The 23,931-nt window shown below is 59.4% G+C and overlaps 2 protein-coding genes across 3 annotated transcripts; one reads left to right on the forward strand and one right to left on the reverse strand.

The window, feature by feature from the left end:
- Positions 1-50: 50 nt before the first annotated feature.
- On the reverse strand, positions 51-7,500 carry TFPT (TCF3 fusion partner). Of its 2 annotated transcripts, none has more exons than XM_027037382.2 (6): positions 7,116-7,500; positions 6,451-6,709; positions 3,873-3,943; positions 949-1,018; positions 651-869; positions 51-212 (listed from the first exon to the last, which is right to left on the reverse strand). In XM_027037382.2, the coding sequence occupies exons 1-6, from the start codon at positions 7,136-7,138 to the stop codon at positions 93-95; spliced, it is 762 nt and encodes a 253-aa protein (XP_026893183.1). In that variant the 5' UTR covers positions 7,139-7,500; the 3' UTR covers positions 51-92. The 2 variants fall into 2 exon arrangements, with proteins under 2 accessions (XP_026893183.1, XP_026893184.1); XM_027037383.2 differs by lacking the exon at positions 7,116-7,500 and adding an exon at positions 6,828-7,046.
- Positions 7,501-7,551: 51 nt separating this feature from the next.
- On the forward strand, positions 7,552-22,667 carry PRPF31 (pre-mRNA processing factor 31). The gene is made up of 14 exons (XM_027037323.2): positions 7,552-7,686; positions 8,875-9,059; positions 9,162-9,222; positions 11,726-11,809; positions 12,404-12,501; positions 13,409-13,515; positions 15,293-15,462; positions 17,300-17,457; positions 18,737-18,826; positions 20,162-20,289; positions 20,370-20,442; positions 20,882-21,010; positions 21,095-21,193; positions 22,276-22,667. Exons 2-14 carry the CDS (start codon positions 8,883-8,885, stop codon positions 22,399-22,401), a joined length of 1,500 nt encoding a protein of 499 aa, XP_026893124.1. The 5' UTR covers positions 7,552-7,686; positions 8,875-8,882; the 3' UTR covers positions 22,402-22,667.
- The last annotated feature ends 1,264 nt before the right edge of the window (positions 22,668-23,931 follow it).

Below are 23,931 nucleotides of genomic sequence, written 5' to 3' on the forward strand. Positions count from 1 at the left end.
CCCCAGAATCTGAGCTTGTGTGTGATCAGAGGTGGAAACAGTAGACGGTGGCCAAGGCAAGTCTGTGGGTCAGTTTATTGGAGGCAGGGGGGTCAGTCAAAGGCGGGGCTGGCTAGAGTGGGGTAGGGCAGCAGTTTGTCTGGCCCCCGAGAAACCCAGCTGGAGTCCAGGGCCTCATCTGCTTCGAAGCCGAAGTCTTCTTCCACCTTAATCTGGGGGAGAGAGGGGCAGGCATGAGCAGGCCTGGGACCTAGAGAAAGGCCGCTGGCCTCACCATTCTGCCTCCTCAGGCACCTCGGGGAGAACCCCAACAGCCCTGCCTTCCCTTCCACCCCTGTTCTCTGATCCTCCTCCTCCTCTGTCCCCGCCTGCTCCAGTCCTCCGACCTGCCCCCTACCCAGCCTCCTCCAGGTCTCTCCCAACCTTCTCCATCCTCCTTCCTGCCCCCCTCCTACCCCTCCCTTCTCCAGGTCTCTCTCCTTCCTTTTCCACCCAAGTCCCCACCTGGCTTTTTCCAGCTTTCTCCTTCCCTGCCCAGCCCAGCCCCTGCAGCCCAACCTGCTTCCTCCAGCTGCCCCAGCCCTGAACCTGCATGGGCTGCAGGGCCCGGCTCCCACAGCACTGTCACAAAGCAGGAGCCCTGGTCCCACCTGCACTGGGGCCAGTTCTGGAGTCAGCACAGTTCCGGCTCGGCGTCCATCCCGGGGCCCTCGCCGCCTCTTGCGCCCGCTGGGCCCCTCACCAGGGGTCGGGCTGCTGGGTTCCGGGGGTGCGGGTGTCCTTCGGGGCGGGGACAGCCCCTCCTTCTCTGGGGGCTCGTTCTCTGCGTTGCCAGGGGTGGGAGCATCTGTGCCCTGGCTGCCCTCGTCCTGGTGGGGGGAAGGGGCAGCAGATGAAGGCTGCATCCCATCGCCCAGCCCGCCCGGCCCGCCAGGAGGCCGCGCTCACCTCCAGCACGATGGTGAGCTGGCTGGCGCGGTAGTCATCGCCGTAGGCATCCAGCACTCTCATGAGGAACCTGCTCCGGAGAGAGGCCCCCAGGGGCACAGCGTCAGCGTCCGGTGGGTCGGGAAAGGGGTTCGGAGCTCCCAAATCTGAGACCTGAGTGCCTGATACCTGCCCGGCCAGCGGGACCCTGGGCCACACTAGGTGACCTCTCTTCACTGTTAACTGTCGACAGGACGCAACAACCCTGTGTGGGTGGGTGGCCGTGAGGGTGACCCTGCAGCTAGACAGTGGTGTCTCCTAGTGCTCAGTGTGCGGGCTCAGAGAACATTCCGGCGTCGGCTGAGTTCTTTACCAGGAACCAAAGGGCTAGAGAAAGGTGCAGGGCACTCCTGCTGATGCCGCCTTCTCTGCTTCCATCTCGGCTTCCAGGGCTTTGGGGTTCTTCTGTTTGTTTAAGCTCTGAATGCTACCTGTGGGCCGGCGCCCAGAGGAGTCTTTATCATGCCATCTCATGGTGTGTCCACACCAGCTCTGCACCCGTGTTCTCAGTGCTAGGGACACATCGGGGAACCAAACGAAACCCCTGTGCACACTGAGCTCAGTTTTGCAGGGGGACCATCAGCCAATCAACAGAGCAGAGTAAGCTGTGGGGTGCCTGGGCGGCTCAGGCCGCTAAGCGTCTCTTTTGATTTCGGCTCCGGTCATGATCTCAGAGTCATGGGATCAAGCCTTGCGTCAGGCTCCGTGCTGACAGTGTAGAGAGCCTTCCTGGGATTCTCACTCTTCCTCTCCTCTCCCCCTGGCCCCCTCCACCCCCACCCCCACCCCCCACCCCCCCGCCAGCGCACACGTGCTCGCTCTAAAATAAGAAAAAAAGAGTAAGCTGGAAAAGTAGGGAGGAGAATACAAGGATACTTGGAAGAGGGCTTGAACCTCAAATGGACGGTGGGGGCCGCCTCACGGAGGCGAGGGAATGGCAGGAAAGCCTTTCTGGCTGACCGCACAGCGAGTACAGCAGCCCTGAGGCAGGAGCAGGGGGTGTGCTGGGGACTCAGCTGGGAGCCTCTGCAGGGTTTTAAGCAGAGAAGTGACTTGGTCCGTCTTACTTTTTATCTTTTTTTAACTTCTAAAAAAAGTGTTTTTTAAGAATTATGCTAAGACATTCATAACATACGGTTTGCCCGCGGAACCGTTTTTAAGCGTGCAGCTTCGTGGCATTAAGTACATTCACACTGCTGTGCGACCGTCCCACCATCCGACTCCGGGGCTCTCTTCCTCTTCCCAGAAAGAAACCCTGCCCCATTAAACAACCACCATTCTCCTTTCTGCCCCTGTGACCTTGACTGAGTGCCTCGTATATGTGGTATCTTGTCCTTCTGGGACAGGCTTGCTTCCCTAAGCACAATATCCTCATGCACAGTGTAGCCTGTGGTGGGATTTCCTTCCTTTTTAAGACTGAATCATACTCTCACGTGCAGACATTTTGTTCCTCCACTCACCCATACCCGGATGCTTGGGGCCTTCCACATTTAGGCTCTTGTCAATACGGTTAGGATCCTGGGTGTGCACACCTCTGCAAGTGACCTGCTTCCGATTCTTCTGGGGACACGTCTAGAAACGGAATTGCTAGATCTCATGGTAATTCTGTTCTTAAATTTGGGGGAACTGCCTTACCGTTTTTACATAGTGGCACTTTTTTTTTTTTTTTTTTTTAGAGAGCGAGTGCACACAGGGGAGGGCCAGAGAGAGAGGGGGAGAGAGAATCCCAAGCAGGCTCTGCACTGTCAGCACAGAGCCTGATGCAGGGGGTTGATCCCCTGACCCTGGGATCATGACCTGAGCCAAGAGCAAGTTCCCACGCTGCTGGTCCAGGGACCACACTGTGAGAACCACAGGGCTGAGCTCCAGATAGATGGTTCAGACGGTGAACCGTCCTGACTGATGTGTATTGTTGAGGGGAGTTTACCAGCTACAGATACCTTCCCAACCTTGTGATGTTTCAGCCATGCAGGCCACCGCTGGCTTCGTAAGCTCTCTTGGTTCTACTGTAAAGAGGATGTTGGCTACTGGTGCAGATAGGAAAAGTGGTTCACCCAGGGTGTTGGGACAGGGGACCTGGGAGAGATTAAGAGGCCAGGGAGAGGGTGGCAGGAATTGGACAAGGAGCCATGCCCCTGGGCCCAGGGTGCTGGCATCCTGGGTCTGTTCTGAGGTTGCAGTAGATGAGGGGGGGACAGAAAGCAGCAGCTGGGAAGGTTCAGTCTCTGACGCGAGCAGACGAGGGGGGGGGGCTGGGGGGGTGAGATCAGGGTTAGTTCTGGATGCCTGTGAGGTGACCAGAAGTCACTGTCCAGCGGGTGGACACTGTCCAGAGCTGCAGACAGGATCGAGGGTTGGCAGCGCTTAGGTGGCCTTGCCACGGTGTTACAAGTGTTCCGGAAGTGCACCCAGAAACTTCCCGCACCTGCACCATCCACTGTAGTCACCACTGCCCACCTGCTGCTGTTGGGGAGCACCTGGCATGTGGTGACAGTGACACAGGAACGGACTTTTTGATGTTGCGAATTTTCTATTTCATTTCAACGAACTAAGTGTGTCCTGACAGATGTTAAATTTCAACTTTAATGAAGTTTCAGGTGAAGTCGCCACCTGTGGGTATTCAACTGAGACAGGAAGCAGGCTCAGAGTCCCCCAGCAACACTGCCCGAAGCCAAGCCCGTGGCTTCACGCCACGCCCCTTCGTTCTCGCCCCGCCTCTCCTCGCCCCCCCCCCCCCCCCCCACCTCTCCCCGCCAGGCCGACTCCACTCCCGGCCGTGGCAAGTGGCAAGCGGCAAGCGCTGGGGGCACGCGCAGCCCGAGAGGTGGCGGAAGCAACAGCGGGGAGCGGAGGCAGGGGGCCCGGCCTGACATGCAATGGGTTACCTCCGCTCCTGCTGAAGCCTCCGGGTTATCCTCTGCACCTGGTGGAGCCTGTTCAGGACCCGCTCGTTCACCTGCAGGGAGGCAGCAGAGCGCACGGGTCACCGGGACTCCCGTCGCTTACGCCACACGTGCCATGCCGTGACCCCGGGAGCGGCCACACAGCCTCTCCTGCCCCTCTCCCTCCATCCCCTCCACTCCCGTGGGCCTCCTTCTGTCCTGGGGGCTCCCCCACACGCCTGCACCGCTCCCTCAAGTCTGAGCTCACACATTCCCAGTCAGGGACCTCCCGCTACACTGCACCACCCTCTCCCTGCCCCCCCAGAACTTGGGCGCCCAGCCCCTCCTCTCCGCTCGTTTCCTTCCCACACTCCTCACTGCCTTCTCGCCCACCCACTTTTCTTCTTGCTCACGGTCTGTCTCCCCCACCAGGACATTAGCTCCGAAGGACAGGGACTTGTGCCTGTGTCACCGTGCCTTGAGCAGAGCCTGGCAGAGGCGGTGCTCCACGCATACTTGCTAATAAATGCGTGACTTTCTGTCATGTCAAGTGCGGCGCAACACCAAACAGGAGTTGGCTACCTCGGTGCCCTCAGAGAGACACAGATGAGCAGGTTCCGCCCCTGGGTCAGAAAATGTGGGCTCCGACCCCAGCCTGCCACTTTGCTGGGTGACCTTGGGCCAGTTCCTTAGAACCTCCCTGAGCCTCAGGTGTTTGCATTTGTAAAAACAGGAATAACACCACCACCTATTCCTAATGGGGAGTGGGGCAGGGAGGTGGGGCTAAGAGCAGAAGCTCAAATGCCAGCTCCATTGGAGCAGATGATTGAGTCCCTGTGGACCCCAGCATGACGTGTTAAAACAGGGCTGGGGTCCCCACTGCCAGCTGGGGCAGTGCAGGGGTGGGGCGTGGAGTGGGTGGAGACAGAGGGGAGCCCGGAGATGCCCTGTGCGGAAAGCCTTGGGCGAGCCTGGCACACGGTGGGTGGTCCCCTATGACAGCGGTCGCTCTGATGGCACCACCCGGGTACTGAAAAGCCCTGTGAACGCAGGATTCCCGGGATGAAATGTTACTGTTGTCACTGCTGTTGTGGAATCCCCGAGAGGAGTCCCCAGGGGGAAGAGTAAGAAAGCAGCGGTGGAGGAGGGAGGAAGGTCCGGGTGAGCTGAAGGACGGTGTGGAGGCAACCGCAGTCTAGTTCGAGATGTATGCTGTCTGGTTCGTGTACGTTACACCCGATCTGTCCACAAACCATCTAGTGCACGCCTGCGCACACACACATACATAAAACCAAATGGCTCTTCGCGTCCTGTGCACATCCTAGCTGCCATTGGGCGTACACAGCTTGGGCTTTAGTGCAGCTTCAGGGGGGACGGTTTAGTACACGGGGCTGACTGCTCCCTCCCACTTGCCCTGTGGTCCTCCAACACCTCCTGTGAGAGCACACATCCAGCCAGCCCTGGGTGAACCGAGATCCTGCTCCAGGCAGCCTGACGCACTCCTCATCCTAAGACGGCTTGAACGCCCACCCGCGGTCTCCATCTGCCGCCTCCTGACCCCCCCCCCCCCCCCCCGCTCCAGCTCAGACCTCGTCCCGTCCTGCCCGGGCCACTACACCAGCCGCCCCTCTTCCAGTGCTCCCCATCACCACTGTGAGGGGTTGGATGGTGTGGGTGGAGTCCTAACTCTCCCAGTACCGCAGAACGTGACCTTCTTGGCACATAGGGTCTTCAGAGGTGTTGGAGTCAAAGGTCACTAAGTGGGCCCTAATCCAACATGACTGTGTCCTTCCAAACGGAGGAAGCTGGGGCACAGAGAGGCACACACAGGAAGAACACCACATGAAGGCAGAGATCCACCGGTCAGGGAACACCATGATTGCCAGCAAGCAAGCCCGCCGCTGCCCTGACCTTGCCCTTCCAGCCTCCATAACTACGGGAGGGTGCATTGCCGTTACTTAGTACCTGGTGACAGGAGGCCTGTGACACTAACACAACCCAGCTCAGTCTTTCAAACACCCAGATCTGACCCTGTTCCTCCCTCCGTTTGAAAACTTTCAGGAGCTCCTCCTCCCTTCAAAACAAAACCAAATCCAAACTTCGTGCCCTGGTGTTCCTGGCCTTTCTAGATCTGGTCCCTGCCAAAGGTGCGTTCCTCATTCTCACCAAGGAAGCTGATGCTGTGATGCTGCGTATAGAACCTGTGTCTGGGGTAGGAGCCATGGGGATGGACAGGAGAAGGATCCAAGCGGGATTGAAGAGGCAGGATGGACAGGACGTGAGAGCCTGACGCGAGGGGTAAGGGGGACTTGAAAAGCCTGATCAGCGGGAGCACCAGAGGCACGTAGGAAACATCAGTGAGCTGATCTGGGTGGTCAGGGTCGCTGGTGAGCACACCGCTCTCCAGGTGCTTTGCATGTGCCCGACAGGTAACAGGCGCAGAGCAAACGAACCATGAATGAATAAATGAATGAAAGGTTCATTCAGCTAGGTAAGGAAAGCTGGCATATGGGCAGAGACGGGGAAGGGGTGGTGATTTAGGCCAAGGGGCCCCCAAGCCGGGGAATCCGCACTCACCTACCTGCTCGATCTCCCGGCAGCGCCGACCTAGCGCCTGGTACTTCCTTCGATTTAGTTCTCGCTGGCGCCGCCGCTGTCCCCGGGCGGCCTCTTCCTCTTCATCTCGCTCCCGGAGCCCAGAGCCGCCCAGACCCCCAGACACGAACTCCACTTCTGTCTCCAGCTCGCTCTCCAAGATGTGACCACCGAACAGCGGAGGCAGCGCCAACTCTGAGCCTGGCGGCGCTGAGAACTCCTCAAAGCCCACGGCTGCCATGGTCCTGCAAGGTCAGGGGGCTCAGGGACCCTGAACTCCCGGCCCCCAGCCCCCTCCGGATCCTTCAGATCCTAGAGTCCCACAGGAGTCCGAGCCCCATCCCTTCGTCCCAGGATCCAGACCTCCAGACTCTTGCTCCCCGAGGATCCGAAGAAGTTCAAGCCCCCAGCCCTTCGTCCCAGGATCCAGGAGCCCAGGCTCCCGACCCCTGGTCCTAGGATCCAAAACTCCGGACCGTAGCTTTCTCCCCGCGGATGGCCCAGCACAGACCCTGGTCCCTTAAGAGCGCTAAGCGAAAGCAGTTGCATGAACTACAATACCCATCCACCCTCAGCTAAAAGCGCAGACGGCTGCACGTGCTGCAACCGCAATGTCTCTTGGGAGTCGTAGTTTTATGCAAAGCCACTCACCCCTCTCTCTGTTCCAGTTCCATGTCTGTCTCCCTCTCCGGACGCCGCGGGTCTCAGAACTTCCAACCTCGCAAACCTCCAGGTTAAGTCTTTCGCAAAACTACTTGTCCCATCAGGCTTTACGGCCAAGGCATCCGGGACTTAGCCGCTAGGCCTTCTGGGAGTTGTAGTTCCCTATTTCCGGCTTCACTCCCCACCCCCCTCCACCTCCACCCCGAGTCCCGGCTTAAAGGCCTTGCTTTCTCGTCGCACTCCTCTCCTAGTCGTCCGAGTTACCCCCGTCTTTATTCTTGTCTCGGCACCTTCTCGCCCGGCTACGGCGATTCTCCGCTTAGCAGCCTCAGTCCTCGGCAGGCCGTAAACCGGACAGATCCGTCTCCTCTCGGACTCACCGCTTCTCCGCCTAGCGGCAGGAGCTAATAAAGTTGTTGTTCCAAAGGCCGCCCGGGGCGGGAGCCAATCAGAGCGCAGCTTTGCCGCGACGACGGCGCGAAGCTGAGACGTAATCGGTGAGCGTCAACCGCTGTCGGGAAGCGACTTGCCTAGAAACCGTCTTGCTGGCTGGGAAGAGGTGTGTGCGCGGCGGATGCGGGGAGGGCGGGAGCCCTGATTCCTGGGGCCAGGGGCCGGCGTGCGCAGGGAGGCAGGAGGGTCTCATACGCGCAACTGGACTTCTGAGGCTTGTCCCCAACTGCCGCCTCAGGGGCCAAATCTGTCCCGTGATCCGTTGGGTTTGGCCTGTATTGCGGGGATTTCGGGGGTTATAGTTTTAAATTATCCACTTAAATGATCACATGGAAACTTTGAAACAGAGATTCTGCGTTAAAGTTCTGAATCTCTTTTGTTGAAGAAAGAGCACCTGACAACATGTTTGGCCGCTTGGCCAGGCGTGTCTGCAGCTGCGCCTCGGCTGCGCGTTTACATTGGCCGTGAGGCCCCCTGTGTCCGAGTCCCGCTCCTCCCGGGGGCCCAGCCCCCAGCGTGCTTCACTCGACACATTACCCATGCAGCCTCTGTTTTTATACTTCCTTCCAGGCACGGCAGTGTAGAAGGGAAGGAAATGAGGAAGGGGGGTTGTTTTATGGAAAGGAAGGAGGAACGGGAAGGAGGAGAGGTGTTTTACGTTAAAAAACAAAAAAACAGTGGGATTGTATCTTGATGAGTAGTGTTTCCCATTCTTTTCCACCCTCTGGGACTCAAAGAAAATACTAATTTTGTCCAGCGCTTGGAGTACCTGAGGAGGCTGCTCATGGCCAGAGGGGACCGGCCTGGGGGCTCTAGACACCTTAGGCCCCACCTGGTTGCCCTGTTGTCTAGGGAGATCAATATTTTAGGATATCTGTCACTCTTTTGGGGCCCTACAGTTTTGGGGAGGGGTCTCTGTTATAGGAGAAAAAAGGATCCTAGGAGACGTCCAATCTCAAAGAGAGGATGTGAATTTTTTTAAGCCTTAGGTAGTGGCATGAGGGGCGTGCTGTGTCTTGCCCAGTGACGTGAGTGTGAGAAGGGTAGGTGGTGGGAGCTATGACCGGAGACCACCTGGTTCTGGGAGGTTTGTTCATGGAGTGATTCACTGGGTATTTATTGAGCACCTATTACATGCCAGGCACAGTTAGAAGCTGAAGAACAAAGCAGATGAAAACACCTGTCCTTATGGAGCTTGCTTGCTCGTGGGGTCGATCCAATAAGGACCAGGGCGTTCTTGGGGAGAAGCCCCCTCTCGTTAATGAAGGGGGGACCTCACTCTCCCTTCCCATAGGTCTCGGCATGTCTCTGGCAGATGAGCTTCTGGCTGACCTTGAGGAAGCGGCGGAAGAGGAGGAAGGAGGAAGCTATGGGGAGGAAGAAGAGGAGCCAGCGATCGAGGATGTGCAGGAGGAGACACAGCTGGATCTTTCCGGGGATTCGGTCAAGAGCATCGCCAAGCTGTGGGACAGCAAGATGGTGAGCGGGCTGTAAATAGGGGCTCCCTTCAGGGGTGATGTGCGCAGTAGCTCTTTTTCCTGAAGAGTTCCGAGTTCCGACTCTCCTGTCTTCCCTGAGCAGTTTGCTGAGATCATGATGAAGATCGAGGAGTATATCAGCAAGCAAGCCAAAGCTTCAGAAGGTAACTTCCCCCTCCCACGTCCCTCCCCTGCCCCGCCCCTTGGCTCTCTGCTGCTTGTAGCTTTGAAAGTTCGGCTTGCCTCCTTCTCAGACTTTTTGAGAGCCTTCTTTTCTTTTCTTTTCTTTTCTTTTCTTTTTTTTTTAATATTTATTCATTTACTCTTGAGAGAGAGCGCACAAGCAGGGGAGGGACAGAGAGAGAGAGAAAGAGAGAATCCCAAGCAGCCTCCACACTGTCAGCACAGAGCCTGACACGGGGCTCAATCTCACAAAACTGGGAGATCGTGATCTGAGCCGAAACCAAGAGCCGACGCTTACCTGACTAAGCCATCCAGGCGCCCCTTTCTTTTTATTTTGCATCCCAACCCGGTTCCCTTCTCTCCTGAGAATACATTGCATCATGAAGCTGACATTTCTTAAGTTCTTGCCAAGCGCTTACTTGCTGCAGAAGGACTCCCCTCAAGGCTTCTCAAGTGTCAGTGATTCACGTGTCCGGTTAAGGGTTTTGCCACCTCTGTAAACCACTTGTTTCGTTATTTACTTTACATTTTTCTCTAAACCAGCGTGCTTTTTTCCTTCAGTTTACTTAAGAAGGTGGGGTGCCTGGGTGGCTCAGTCGGTTAAGCGTCCGACTTTGGCTCAGGTCATGATCTTGCAGTCTGTGAGTTTGAGCCCTGCATCAGGCTTTGTACTGACAGCTCAGAGCCTGGAGCCCGCCTCGGATTCTGTGTCTCCCTCTCTCTCTGCCCCTCCCCCACTTGTGCTGTCTCTCTCTGTCTTTCAAAAATAAATAAATGTAAAAAAAATTTTTTTTAAAAAGAAAGAGAAGGAACATTACTGCTATTGTGTGTGGAAGACTGGTATCATTTGGTAAGTAGTGAGTGACCCTGCAGCAGGCAGTTATCGGAGCACCAGCTTCCGGGAGTGCTGGGGTGTCTCGAGCGCTCAGCTCAGCTCTGACAGGTTGCTCATGTTGCCGCACGGTCTTCTTGCCAAGGGGGAGCTCTGGGATGGAACTTACTGCTGAAGCGGCCATGGGACGCTGTCAGGCACAGCAGCGGTGTGGTCAGACCCGCTCCCCGCTCTTTGCTTCTTTCCTTTAAAGTTTTCCTGAGGCACTCAGTGGCGGGCCCCTGGAGGCACTGGGTGCCCTGGGGAATCCGCCCAGCTCTCCGCTCTGAGCTCAGGCTCTGGCGGAGCTGACAGGCAGGTCCAGGCAGCTGCTGGTGGGCAGCACCTGCTGGGATGGAGGGGGCTCCGGACTCTGGAGCCGCTGGAGGGGCGGGCTGACCCCAGCTCTGGGGCCAGGGAAGAGCCAGTACCTGAAACGGACTTTGAAGTGTGAATACACACACCAGATGGAGAACAGCAGCCACGTGCTCTGGGAAGGAGGTGTGTGTGTAGAGCCTCGCTTATCTGCTGTGCTCATGGCGGCAGAAGAAAGTGCCAGATCCTGCAGGGTTTTGAACACCAGGCTAGGGGGCTTCTCCATCTGACGAGCTGTGGGGAGCAGTGAAAGTGACGTGTCGGGTCAGGCTCAGGGTTAAGTCAGACCTGATGTCACCAGGCGTCTAGAGTGGGAGGCGGGCACGGGACATCTCAGCACTGGGTGGCGGTTGTGTCTAATGGGTACGCGGGGGTGCCGAGGGAGCAGAGAGGATTCCGGGGTGCCTTCCGAGTCCTAGGGACGTAGAGACACTTGAGCCATCAGGGTGAAGAATGTGGATTCTGGAGCCGGATCTCAGCTCTGCCATCTGCTGGCTCTGTGACATCAGGCCATGTCCCTCCATTTCTTTCTGTGCAACATTGGTCTAGTTTGACGCCCACACCTCTGGCTGGTTGTGGGTAAGAGGTTAATGCCTGCAAGATGCTTAGGACGGTGGGAGACACAGGGTAAGTCCTGTGTGTGTCAGCCGCTGCTCCTGCTGCTGATGGTGATACCTTCACCATCGTTGTTGTGATCGTTGTTGAAACCTGGAGAGGAACGTTTCAGAAACCGATGTGAGGAAGGGATGTACCAGGGGAAGGGAACAGCATATGCAGAGGCCTAGAGGAGAGCAAAGCAGCCCTGGGTACTCAGGCACTGCAGTCAGCCCTTTGGGGCGTCATGAGAGGGTGGGGCTGGGATGGTGCAGAGGCTGGCGGATACCCCTGAGTGGCACCAGTGTGCCAGGCGCTGTTCTGGGCACAGGGAGGGGGCAGCCCTGGGAAACAGACACAGTTCTTGTTCTCCCAGGGCTTCCTGTCTTTTGGGAGCCTCAGACGGCAGTCTGGGGAGCTAGGCCCGTGGCCTCGTGGTGTGGGGAGCTGCCAGAGGGTTAGTTCCAGGGCAAGATGGGGTCGTGACGCCTGGAGGGCGCACTGGAGGGGGAGAGATGGGAGGTTTGCAGACATGCACACCCACCTCCAGGCTTACTCCTCCAGCCCCTCCAGCCACACCCCATCTCCCCCCAGCTGCGGGAGCCTAGACACACACACCCCCAGGCTGTTTTTCCCCCTCACAGTGATGGGACCAGTAGAGGCGGCCCCTGAATACCGGGTCATCGTGGACGCTAACAACCTGACCGTGGAGATCGAGAACGAACTGAGTGAGTGCCCTGAAGGGCGAGCAGAGATGGCCCTGCCTGGCGTCCCTCACGGCCCCCTCCAGTCCCCAAGGAGGGCAGAGGCAGGATCCTGGTCGCCTTCCCCACTGGCCTCCCCAGGGTCCTGCCCCCAGACTCCTCATTTAGTTCAAGGCCAGGTTCGGCTGCTGTAGCAGAGTGGCTTATTTGAGAAGGAAGTGTGTTTTCCTGTGATGTGAGAGTCTGGGTGAGGACCCCAGGCCTAAAGTTGCGGCATCTGGTGTCAGGCCCTTTCTGTCTTGTTGATATGCCACCTGTGTCAGGGTCCAAGGTGACTGCCCACCTCCACATCCCACCAGCAAAAGAGGAAGGAGGAGGAGGGCACAGTTCTTTAAGGGGTATCCTGGAAATTGCATGTCACTTCAGATCACGTGTCGTAAACCAGAACTAACTCACGTGGCTGCGTGCAGCAGGGAAACGGCGTTTTTGCTGGGTGGCCATGAGCCCCGCTAAATTCAGGGCTTCAGTTACTAAGGGAAGAGGGGCAGTGGATGTTGGGACAGCCAGCGGAGTCCGCCTGCCCCCTCATCAGACACCTCGCCTCTTTGTCCACTTCAGACATCATCCACAAGTTCATCCGGGATAAGTACTCAAAGCGATTCCCCGAACTGGAGTCCCTGGTCCCCAACGCACTGGATTACATCCGCACGGTCAAGGTGAGTGCATCAAAGTGGGGACTCAGGAAGAACTGAGTGATGGGGGGCAGGGCCCTCCCCTTGGACCCCCGGGTCTAAGGGGAAAGGCTCCCCTCAGTCAGCCTTCGGCCACTGGGAACAGAGAGCAGGTGAGCGGCCTGGAGCCATGGCTCCTGAGGGCTCATCTGCCCTCCCTGTTCTCTTGAGGCCAGGAGCTGCTCTAGGCTTCCCAGCAAGAAAGGGGTGGAGCCTGGAAGGAATGTTCTCAAGGCTGCCCTGCCCACCTCCAGGCCCACTCCTTCCCTGGGTGGGCCTCCCAAGAAGGGCCGGAGCTGGTTGAGGCCGAGGAAGCAGGGAGGGAGATGAGGGGGTGCCCCGTGTCGGCCAGTGCTTCTCTGGCCGTGCTTGGAGCAGGTGGCACTTGAGTGGAAATCTGAAGGTTGATGCAGGGGAAGCTGTGCAGAGACTTGGGGGAACTTATGAGCGCCAAGACCCCGAGGCGGTCGGCGGTGGGGAGACAAAGTTGGTGAGGCCGGATGCCATCTGACCTCCAAGGCTTTGGGCCTTACGGGAAAGCCGTGGGAGGGTCAGGCCTAGGTGGAGGCAGGGACACGGGCGAGGAGGCTCCCTCGTGAGTCCAGGGGAGGAGGATGGTAGGGGGCCGTCCGTGCAGGGAAGCAGCATGGCTGTGTTTGCGCTCCGAGTTGACGTGGGTGGCGGGGCCTCCCTGGGTGGCCGGTTCTGGATCAGCACTGTGGTGCTGATGCCTTCAGTGGGGAGGTTCTTGGAACTGGTAGGAGGTCCTCTGTGTACAGAGCCCAGCTTTGCCAGTGTCCCCAGAAGAGACCCAGATGGCTGCATGAGCAAGAGAGGTTCTCGGGCCTCCCTGAATCTCCAGGCCTCCCCTGTCTTGCCCTCTCGCCCCCAGGAGCTGGGCAACAGCCTGGACAAGTGCAAGAACAACGAGAACCTGCAGCAGATCCTGACCAACGCCACCATCATGGTCGTCAGCGTCACCGCCTCCACCACCCAGGGGTGCGTGCTCAGGGGCAAGGAGTCACCGGGGCCCCCGCAGGCCCATCTAATGGCAGAGGAGGATCGCAGGGTCCCAGTGGGCGGGTGTCTGTCTCAGGAGGACAGCTCATTTCTGTCCCACGCATGTGGAGTGAGTGTGGGGTCTGGGGGTCCTGAGTGGTGAGGCAGAGGGCCAGCCTGAGTTACAAGCGTTTGTCGCGGGCACGTTCCCCCTCGCTGGGATGAAGGTGTCCGTTAAGGCAGGGACCTGGTTTGGGGCCCTTGGTGTCTGCCTGCCCCTGTGGCATCCGTGCCGTGTCTAAGAGAAGAACATGTCCTTAGCTCCAGAACAGCCCTGTGGCGTGGAGACCTCCCTCGGGCTGCACTTCTGTTGACTGAATAAATGCTGACCGAGCGCCAGGCACTGTTCTGAGGACAGAGATAGAGAACTCAGCAAAGCAGCTCCTGTCTGGGGAGAGGCAGGTGTACACGCAGGTCACAGGCTGGAGGGCGAGTGTCAGAGTGCAGACAGGTGCCGAGTGGCCTGGGGCGCAAGAGGAGGGGCATCTCTCCAGACTGGGGCAGGTGGCTTCCTGGAGGAGGTGACGTCTCAGCCTCATGCAGGGGCCAGGGTCTCTAGTGGGAGAATACTGGGCTCTTAGCTCGCCACTGGGGGGAGCAGCCTTGAGCCTCAGCCCACTGGGCTTTGGTTGTAGGGGCCTACGGCGGGCTCCACGGTCCCTCGTCTGTGCGCCATAAGCGCGACGGGGCAACTGAGGGAGGGAGGGGTATGGCCCGGTTTGGTTGCCGGCTCGCAGCTCTGTGGCCGCCGGGTCCCTTAGCTGTCCTGCCCTCGGGTCCCCTCTGTAAAGTGACAGTGATGACAGCCCACCTTTGTGGTTTCCTTCAGCAAGTACTAGCCCGGCACCTTCCGTGTGCCAGGGTGTGCTGGGCACGCTGCTGAGAATCTGGGATGGGGTCCCCTTGGGGGGCTGCTGTCTAGCGCCAGAGGTGGACGGGAGGTTCGGTGGATCGCAGCTGGTGATGGTGCCCGAGGGAAGCAGCAGGGCAGGAACCTTGGTGCTCGGCGAGGCTGAGGCCTGGAGGATGAGGAGGGGCCGGCAGGGGCACGTGGGCAAGGGCCCGGCCCGGGCTGACAAGCGGTGCTGACTGAAAACCTATGATTCCCAGCAACCCTCGCTTCCGGGCTAATAGCACTTACAGTAGCCCTGAGGCCGCACACGTGCATCCACACATATATGTTGTGCCTACGCGTGTATATGTGCACACACGTGTGTGTGTGCACATATGCCATACCCACACACGTATATGTGCACGTGTATGTGCTGTGCATACGTGTGTATATGTGCACATGTGTGTGTGCACATATGCTGCACCTACACGTGCATATGTGCACAATGTGCATGCATGCATATATGCTGTGTGTACATGTGCACACGTGTGCATGCGCGTGTATATGCTGTGCCTACACACGTATGCGCGCGTGCGTGCATGCATACACGTCATACCTACGCATGTATGTGTGCACCCCTATATGCTTGCGTGCATGTACATATGTGCACACGTGCACACGTGCGTATATGCTGTGGCTACACGTGTATATGTGCACACGTGCGTGCATGCACATACGCTATGCGTACATGTGCACGTGTGCGCACACGTGCGTGTGCGCATGAGCACACAGCCAGAAGGACAGGGCTCCCGTGCCCGTCAGGTAGGGTACCCAGGAGGGGCCGGGTCTGTCCCAGCCATATCCCTAAGTCCCGAACCACCGCAGGCAGCAGCTGTCGGAGGAGGAGCTGGAGCGGCTGGAGGAGGCCTGTGACATGGCACTGGAGCTAAACGCCTCCAAGCACCGCATCTACGAGTACGTGGAGTCTCGGATGTCCTTCATCGCGCCCAACCTCTCCATCATCATCGGGGCGTCCACAGCCGCAAAGATCATGGGTGAGGTCCTGGGGCAGAGTGGGGACAGAGGGCTGACCTTGGACAGTGTGATCGTGGAGAAGCCACACCCCTCATGTATGAAACGGGGCATCTGGCCCAGGGCCCCAGTGCCCTGTTCTCTCCCTGTCATCCCTCCTGGAGATCACAGAGGTCGGCCAGCCTGCTTGTCCTGCAGACCCGCAGAAAGAATGGTGGCCCTGAGGAGGGCTGGCCTGACCAGCCCGGAGGAGGTGGTGCGGCTGCTGGGGACCCCGGCACTGCTCGGCCAGCACATCCCAGCAGCTCCCGGCTCTGCACAGACCCCTGGGCTGCCCAGCATAGGCGGTGTGAGCCGTCGGGACCACGGTTTCATCCATGAGATGGGGACAGCAGTCCTGATGATGGGTTGGGACTGAAGGGTGGGCCTCCTCAGACTCCCTGCGGTCTCCGAGCAGGCGCCCCCTCGGGCTCCTAGCCCCTTCAGCTGAGGGGCTCTTTGGGGACCTGGGTGGAGCAGCTGTGTGCTAGGTTGCTCGGCTGCCATAACAAAGTAGCACAGGCGGGGGCAGCAGGCAGTGGGGGTCTTAAAAACCAAGGTTCGTTGTCACGGGGTCCTGGAGGCTGGGAGGCCAGAAGGCGGGAGCAGCGTGTCGGCAGGCTGGGTTCTCGGCTTGCAGGGGGCTGTCTGCCCAACTGGCCTCTCCTCTGCGCGTCTGTGTTGTCCTCTCTTCTTGTGGGGACACCAGTTGTGCTGGGTCAGGGCCCATCCAGTGATGTCATTCCCCCTGAATCCCCTGTTTCGTGGCCTCGTCTCCAAACACAGCCACATTCTGAGGTCGTGGGCGTGGGGCTTCGACACAGGAATTTGGGGAGACACGGTTCAGCTCCTAGCGCAGCCTGGAGTGGCAGGTGTGTGCGGGCTGCGGTGGTTTCGGGGCGAGATCACCTCAGGTGTGGATCCTGCCTCCCCCTCACTGACCTCCCATCTTCACGTGCCTCAGTTTCCCCAGTGGTGATTGACGGTGTGCTACTTGCCTGTGACTTCCGGGCTGAAATCAAGGTGTCGGCCGGCTTCTGCATTGCCTCATGGAGGTTCTAGGAGAAAGGAGCGGAAGGAGTCCGCTTCCGGGCCTTTCCTGGCCTCCAGAGGCTGCCTGCACCCTTGGCTCCGGGTTTTCCCCACCTTAAAGTCTCCTGCCTCACATCCCTGTGACTCTCTGCCTCTCCCTTCAGCTTACAAGGACCCTTGTGCTTCATAGAATCCTCCCCTCCCTCCCGCCCCTCTCAAAGTCCTTAACTGTGTCTGCAAAGTCCCTTCGGTCCTATAAGGCAGCACCAAGGTTCTGGGGACTCTGATGTGAGCTTCTGGGCGGGGGGCGCTCTGCTCACTTGCGAGTTACCATGCCTTGATCGCTTACCTAATCCTTAAAGACGCCTAGTGCGGAGCCTGGCACACAGCAGTCCCCCGTGAAAGGTAAACGTTTTTATCTGCAGCTTCTCTGCGCTGGGCCTGGAGACAAGCCCACGGGAACCCAGGGGTGACTGACACCAGGCCCCGTCATCAGAGCGTCCCCAGCCTGGTCGCCGCTGTTCTAACACAGAGCAGGGGCTGTGCAGCTCTGTAGACTCTGGGGGCTCCCGTTGGGCCGCCTCCGCACTGTGCACCCTCAGGCAGGTGGTTTCACCTCTCTGGGCCTCCTCTGAGTCCTCCCTCCGAAGCGGGACCCATCAGCCCTCCCTAGCAGGGCCAGCTCGGGAACTCAACCAGACGCTCAGGTTAAGGCACTAAGTGTGCGGTGAGCCCCCAAACAAGTGCTGTGTTTCCTTTGACCTCCTCCCTCCCTCTCTCCTGCCACAGGGGTGGCTGGGGGCCTGACCAACCTCTCCAAGATGCCCGCCTGCAACATCATGCTGCTTGGGGCCCAGCGCAAGACGCTGTCTGGCTTCTCGTCCACCTCTGTGCTGCCCCACACTGGCTACATCTACCACAGCGACATCGTGCAGTCTCTGCCCCCGGTGAGCCGCCCTGACACGTGGTCCCTGTGGAACCTTCTGCTGTGGCAGAAGCAGCCTTGTCTGGGGGGCAGTGTGAGCCTCAGCAACTTGCCCCTCTGCTCCCCGGTTCCCACTGGTCACAGCTGACAACAGTGGTCAGGAGCTCAGACGACAGGGTCACATGGAGCGTAAGAACAAGGACCCTGGAGCAGATGTGCTGGGCTTGGGATTAACAGCGGGGCAAGAGATGTGAGCTCTGTGTCTCAGTCTCCCTGTCTGTAAAGTGGGGGGGATAGAACCTGCTTCCCAGGGTTGTGATTAGGACTCTTACGTATGCAACACCTTCAGGTCACGCTTGCACATAAGAAGCAACATAAGCACTAGCTTGTGAGGTGCAGGGGTCCCCAAACCACCCCCAGCTTCAATAACCCACTAGAGGGAGGTGCAGACTCACTGAGCTGACGCACTTGAATTGTGGTTTGTCACGAAAGGACAGACTCCCAGCAGCCAAGGGAGGAAGTGAGTGGGGTCGGAGCCAGAAGTAGCAGCCACGGCACTTCCAGACCTCCTCTCCCCGTTGCCCACGTCACTCCCGGCCTCCACACGTGGCAGCGTGTGGGGGAACCACCACCAGGGAAGCCCCACTGGGCCTCCAAGTTGGGAGTCTTCTCTGGGGTTGAGCTGTGTAGACCTGACTGGGTAGCCCAGGTGGCTGATCTGGGTTCCAGGTTGACTGAGATCCTGTAACCCAGACACCCCCCTGAGTGTCTCACATGGTTGGTCTCTGCCTTGTCCAAGGTCCCAGGCCAACAAAGGTTACCTCCCAGAGCTGAGGGCCAGGCCGGAACTCTTAGGGCAAGGCTGCTTTTCGCCACGCGAAGCCACTGCCAACTTTATTCTCGTTATTTATCGAGACATGGCTGTGGGTTTACGTGTGCCATCTTGGTGCATCTCAGATCATGGGCCACCTGCCTTTCGTGGCACAGGACACAATTTTCTGATGCACAGATGGATGTGTTCTATTTTCATCGCTTTCTTTTTGGTATGTGACAGTCTTCCACTGCAGTGATATAGATGTCTGTGCAAAGGGGCTCAAGTTTTTGAAACGTGGGCTGAAAGGAAACAGCAGTGATGATAGTTTGTTGCGGTAACACGTTATTACAGGTTTTCACGGTAACGCGTGGCAGGGACGGTGAAGTGCTGGTGGGCAGAGGGTGAGCCCTGGTGCCTGCGGTTTCTGAAACGCTCAGGGCTCTCAAACGAATTCTCTCACGGACTCTGCCCCTTCCTGCTGCTCCAGGATCTCCGACGGAAAGCGGCCCGGCTGGTGGCGGCTAAGTGCACGCTGGCAGCCCGCGTGGACAGTTTCCACGAGAGCACAGAGGGGAAGGTGAGGCACGGGCGGGCGTCTGTGTGGGTCTGTGGTGTGTCCTGTGTCCTGGGGGGAGGCACCATCAGGGGACCCAGCACACACGAGCACTGTTCTAAGTGTGTGGAGGGGGGTGTGTCGTGTATTAGTGTCGTCGTCCAGCCCTGTGGGTCAGCAGTCCGCCGAGGGTCCCGCTGTGCTGAGATCCAGGTGCTGGCACAGCGTTCCCTCTGGAGGCTCTTGGGGAGGATCCGCCCCCTGCCTTTCCCAGCGTCTGGAGGCGCCTGCTGCCCGGGGCTCGCAGCCCTCCTCCGTCCACACTGCTGGCAGCGTGGCGTCTTCTGTCTCTCCCTGACTCGAGGCCTGTCTCCACGGGTCCTCCTCTGACTCCTTTAAGGACGCGGTGATGACGTGGGGCCCACGCTGGCCATGTAGATCGTCTCCCGTCTTCACATTTCTCACCTGATCACACCCACAAAGTTCCATCCGGAGCGGAGACGAGGATGTGGACACCCTGGTGGGGCGGTTTTGCCTGCTGCACCGGGACCTGTCACCATCCAGACCGTCATTCAGTTCGCCTCTGTGTTCCTCAGCAGACCTGCTCTGTGAAGGGGGATGTGTTTTGTGTCTTGTGCACTGGCGCCCAGACACCCAGCCTGGCACAGCGTTCAGGGTTGTGATCTCCCTCCTTTCTCTCTTCCTCTCAACCGCTGGTCGAGATGCTGGGGGTACCGCAGTGAGCCGCTCAGACCAAAGCCCTGTGTGCGCATGCACGTTCTGGTTGGGGGCAGGGCGAGGGGGCCAGGGACATCTGTGCTGTGTCCAGGGGCGCCGTGTCACTGCTGAGTAGGGGTCAAAGGGTGCCGGGCTGGTGGGGGAGGTGGGCGCTGTTTAACCAGGATGTCGGGGGCGGGGGGCTTCTCTGAAGAGGTGAAGGTGTAACGCACGTACACCTGGGTCACGCTAGCAAGCAGCTCCCGTGAGTGCCTGGGGGAAGAGACCCAGGAGGAGGGAGCAGCCAGTGCGCAGGCCCCAGCCTGGCGGTGGGGCGGGGTGGGTCCTGCAGAGACCTCGCTGCAGCAGAGGTGCTGGAGGGGGGTGGCATTTGGGGTCTCTCTGAAGGAAGAGCTTGCTGGGAGAGAAAGCATAGAGGTGAGGCTCCCGGGTGACCCCACTTGCAGAGGCTGGGGCCAAAGGCTGGGGAGGAGGCGCGGGCCTGGGGTTGGCTGTGTTGCATTTGAGGGGCTGCCTGCACCCGCATCGAGGAGACAGTTGTGTGTGTAGTGCAGTGAGGAGTCTGGGCCCGAGAGCGGGTGGGTCCCCCAGGCCCTGATGGGACCCTTGCGCCCTCCCCAGGTGGGCTACGAGCTGAAGGACGAGATCGAGCGGAAGTTTGACAAGTGGCAGGAGCCACCCCCTGTGAAGCAGGTAAAGCCGCTGCCTGCGCCCCTGGACGGGCAGCGCAAGAAGCGAGGTGGCCGCAGGTGGGTCCCGAGGCCCGGGGTCAGGGGGAGGGAAAGGGAAGGGGCTCACCCCCCAGCTGACCCGCGGTGCCCATCCCCAGGTACCGCAAGATGAAGGAGCGGCTGGGGCTGACTGAGATCCGGAAGCAGGCCAACCGCATGAGCTTTGGAGAGGTCAGAACCCCGACCCAGATCCTTCGCCCTTTCCCACTGCGGGGCCTCAGGGGTCTTCTTTGTCTGCCATGTTTCTCCTCTCTGCTGGGGCACTACGCCCACCTCCAGTCTCTGCCCCACATCCATGCACCCCTACACAGCACTCTGTGCCGGCCCTCCCCCCCCGCCCCCCGCCCTTCCCGTACATGTCCTTCCCCTGGCGGCACCTCCGCCACTGTCCTCTCTGAGCGTCGCCCTGCTGGTCCTGCAAGAACTAGCTCGCGTGTCCTTTGGTCTGCGAGCCCGGCTTCGGTTGTTGACGCCGTGCGCGCCCGTGTGCATGCACACACGGCCCCTCTCGGGGGTCGTCTTGGCCCCGCAGGCACCTGAACCGGTTGAACGGCCGGGCGTGTAGCTGATGGAGGGTGGCTAACTCCGGGATGCCTTCTCCTCCCACCAGATCGAGGAGGACGCCTACCAGGAGGACCTGGGCTTCAGCCTGGGCCATCTGGGCAAATCAGGCAGCGGGCGGGTACGGCAGACACAGGTGAACGAGGCCACCAAAGCCAGGATCTCCAAGACACTGCAGGTACAGACCAGGCCTGGGCGGGTCCAGGGGTGAGGGGGCACCGGTGGGCAAGCCCAGACGTCCCCTGCCCCCACCTCCCCACAGCGGACACTGCAGAAGCAGAGTGTGGTGTACGGAGGGAAGTCCACCATCCGCGACCGTTCCTCAGGGACAGCCTCCAGTGTGGCCTTCACCCCACTCCAGGTACTGGACGCCCGAGTCAGGTGGCTCCACTCCCAGCTCTCCCAGCAGCCCTGGGCTTCAGCCTCTTCTCCTGTGAGACAGGCACACGATCGAGCTCCTCACAGGGCTGGTGTGGACGGGGCATCAGTGAAGCCCCTGGAGGGCGTGGCCCCCCGGTGCTCAAGTTAGCAGGGACAGAAGGGACGTGGTCCTGCCAGCAAGCCCAGGCTGGCTTTGGACTCAGGCTGTGGGCGACCCTGTGACCTCGAGCGGGCTCGGCCCCTCCCTGAGGTGCTGGGTGGTTGGGACAACCGCAGGCCCTCCTAAGAAGGTTCGTAGCTGGCTGGGAGGGCGAGGTCCCAGCCTGGCCAGTGCACAGGATGGAGCCACTGCGTCCGTCCCTTCCTTGGCTTACCCGCCCACAAAAGAGGGCCGGTGTGTCCCACGGCATCAAACAGAACAGCTTTCCTCTGTCAGCAAGGGTCTGCTGAGCACCTAAGTCCCCTGCACCGCTGGAAGGGCCGGGGGTAAAACCACAGACACCAGGCAGTAAGCCTTGCCTTTGTGGACCTTATGGGGTGGCAGGTCAGGTAGGTAAGATACACAGCCTGTCGGAAAGTGGAAAGCACACGGACAAGAGAGGGTGAGGGGTCAGCTTGGAGGCCCCCAGGGAGGCCTCAGCCGCAAGGTGAGGATTCCCGCGTGGAGGATACTGGGAAAGGTGCCAGCCACTGTGGGGCCCCCAGCGCGGGTCACTGTCCCTACCGGGGTTGGTGTGATTCGCACCACGGCGGCAGGGGAGCCGCTTCACTCTGTGACTCACTTTCTTTACTCAGGAACCAAACCGGGTTGGCTGTTCTGAAACTGTGTTTTTAAAATCACCTGGAGGACGTGTTAAATATTCAGATGCCCAGGTCCTCCTTTGGGGCGGGGGCAGTTTGGTGACTGGCAAACTGTCCTCATCGCCTGGAGCCCCAGGACCATTGAGAAGGGCTCCCTGACATTTCATGATCCTCTCACTGGGCCGGGAGGCGGGGTGGGGGGGAACCTGTCAGCGGCCAGCCCAGCTCCCCACCCCATCGTCCCCTCCCCCGCCTGCCCAGGGCCTGGAGATTGTGAACCCGCAAGCAGCCGAGAAGAAGGTGGCCGAGGCCAACCAGAAGTATTTCTCCAGCATGGCCGAGTTCCTCAAGGTCAAGGGCGAGAAGAGCGGCATCATGTCCACCTGAGGGACTGTACCCAGGTGGCTGCCCCTGAAGCTACGGGCCCTGCCCTTCTGAAGGGACCCGGGTCAGGATCGGGCTGGGAGTGTCCCTCAGCAGCCCCGTGCCAGGACTGTCCGAGGAGGCATGGGAGGAGCCAGCCCCCTGAGCGCCAAGACGGCCTCCCCATCTTGGGGGATAGAGCCAGTCTTCATCACGCTTCATCTTTTTTACCTAGAAAGGGAGATACTTTTGGAAAAAGTGCAATTAAAAGCACATTATCAGGTTCTGTTCCTGGGGAGTGATCATTTGTCAAACACCTGCACGACTGGAGGAGTCCGCTGTGGGGCTTGGGGGACAAAGCTGGGGCTCCCGATCCAGGTGGTGTCTGGGCCCCAACCTGGCCCTTTGCTTCCCTGTCCTGGATTCCAGGAAGAGCAGAGCCCTCTCCATCTCCAGACCACTTGGAGAATGTCCATTGTTTTGATGCTCCCAAGTGATATGGCTGCCCAAAGCCCCAGCCCTGAAAACAGGCCAGCCGGGGTGGCTGTGGGGTCTCAGGTGTGCAAGCCTCCATGCCACAGGTCCCTCGTGAGGACGTGAAGGACGCCCAGGACCTGCTCGGTGTTGGGCTTCCTGTCAGGGTCCGGTGTGTGGAGTGGTGAGCCAAGCCCCGATGGGGCCGAGCACACAGGCTCCCTGCTGGCAGGGACTCAGTGCTGTCAGAGTTCCTGCCAGCTCAGCAAGTGGAGCCCCCAGGCTGTCTTGGAACCGGCGCTCAGCCAAGGTCTCCTTCGCTTTGGCTGAGGGGCACGTGGCCTATAGGCAGGTGGGGACAACGCTGGCAGCAGAGGCAGTCCCAGCAGCTACCCTGCAAGAGCTAATTCAGGAAGAGCCCCACACGGGGGCCGTTTGCTGTGCTCTGGAGCCGGGCTCCACAGAGTGCCAGAGCCTGGTCACTGACCCGTGAGGGCAGTGCCCCTCTTAGTTACCCAGGAGGTGGGTGCACAGCCCGCCCTGCACCTGTGCCCGCCTTCTCCCCTCCATCTCTCGCTCTCTCCCTGGGGCTCTAGCCGGCTGGGTCCTAGCTGAGATCTCCTTTCCTGTTCCTCTCTCTGGGCTGCCCCCCATCACATTTGTTCTAAGTGTATCTCAGTTCAGGGCTCACTCTGTGGACCTTAGCAGCTCTCTGAGTCTCCTCTCTCACATCAGAGTCTACATCACCCTGGGGGATCCTTCTAGTGGCCGGCCAAATTACCTAGATCGCTTAGCTGTGTCCCCACGTTTATCCTGGAGTCTTTAAATTTTTTTTTTAACGTTTTTTATTTATTTTTGAGACAGAGAGAGACAGAGCATGAGCATGAACAGGGGAGGGGCAGAGAGAGAGGGAGACACAGAATCGGAAGCAGTCTTCAGGCTCTGAGCCATCAGGCCAGAGCCCGACGCGGGGCTCAAACCCACGGACGCGAGATCGTGACCTGAGCTGAAGTCGGACGCTTAACCGACTGAGCCACCCAGGTGCCCCTATCCTGGAGTCTTTAGATGAGCCCTGTTTGG

Source organism: Acinonyx jubatus, chromosome E2 (assembly GCF_027475565.1).
Source record: "Acinonyx jubatus isolate Ajub_Pintada_27869175 chromosome E2, VMU_Ajub_asm_v1.0, whole genome shotgun sequence".
In the NCBI taxonomy this organism is placed as follows: Eukaryota; Metazoa; Chordata; class Mammalia; order Carnivora; family Felidae; genus Acinonyx; species Acinonyx jubatus.

Bases quoted from the DNA above. Each gene is read 5' to 3' on its own strand.
- PRPF31 (XM_027037323.2), top strand. From the start codon at position 8,883: ATGTCTCTGGCAGATGAGCTTCTGGCTGACCTTGAGGAAGCGGCGGAA. The intron at 18,827-20,161 runs GTGAGGCACGGG...CGCCCTCCCCAG, and splicing joins ACGAGAGCACAGAGGGGAAG to GTGGGCTACGAGCTGAAGGA. The intron at 20,290-20,369 runs GTGGGTCCCGAG...GCCCATCCCCAG, and splicing joins AAGAAGCGAGGTGGCCGCAG to GTACCGCAAGATGAAGGAGC.
- TFPT (XM_027037382.2), bottom strand. From the start codon at position 7,138: ATGGAACTGGAACAGAGAGAGGG. The intron at 1,019-3,872 runs GTAACCCATTGC...TCTCCGGAGCAG, and splicing joins AGGCTTCAGCAGGAGCGGAG to GTTCCTCATGAGAGTGCTGG. The intron at 870-948 runs GTGAGCGCGGCC...TCCCCCCACCAG, and splicing joins AGCTCACCATCGTGCTGGAG to GACGAGGGCAGCCAGGGCAC.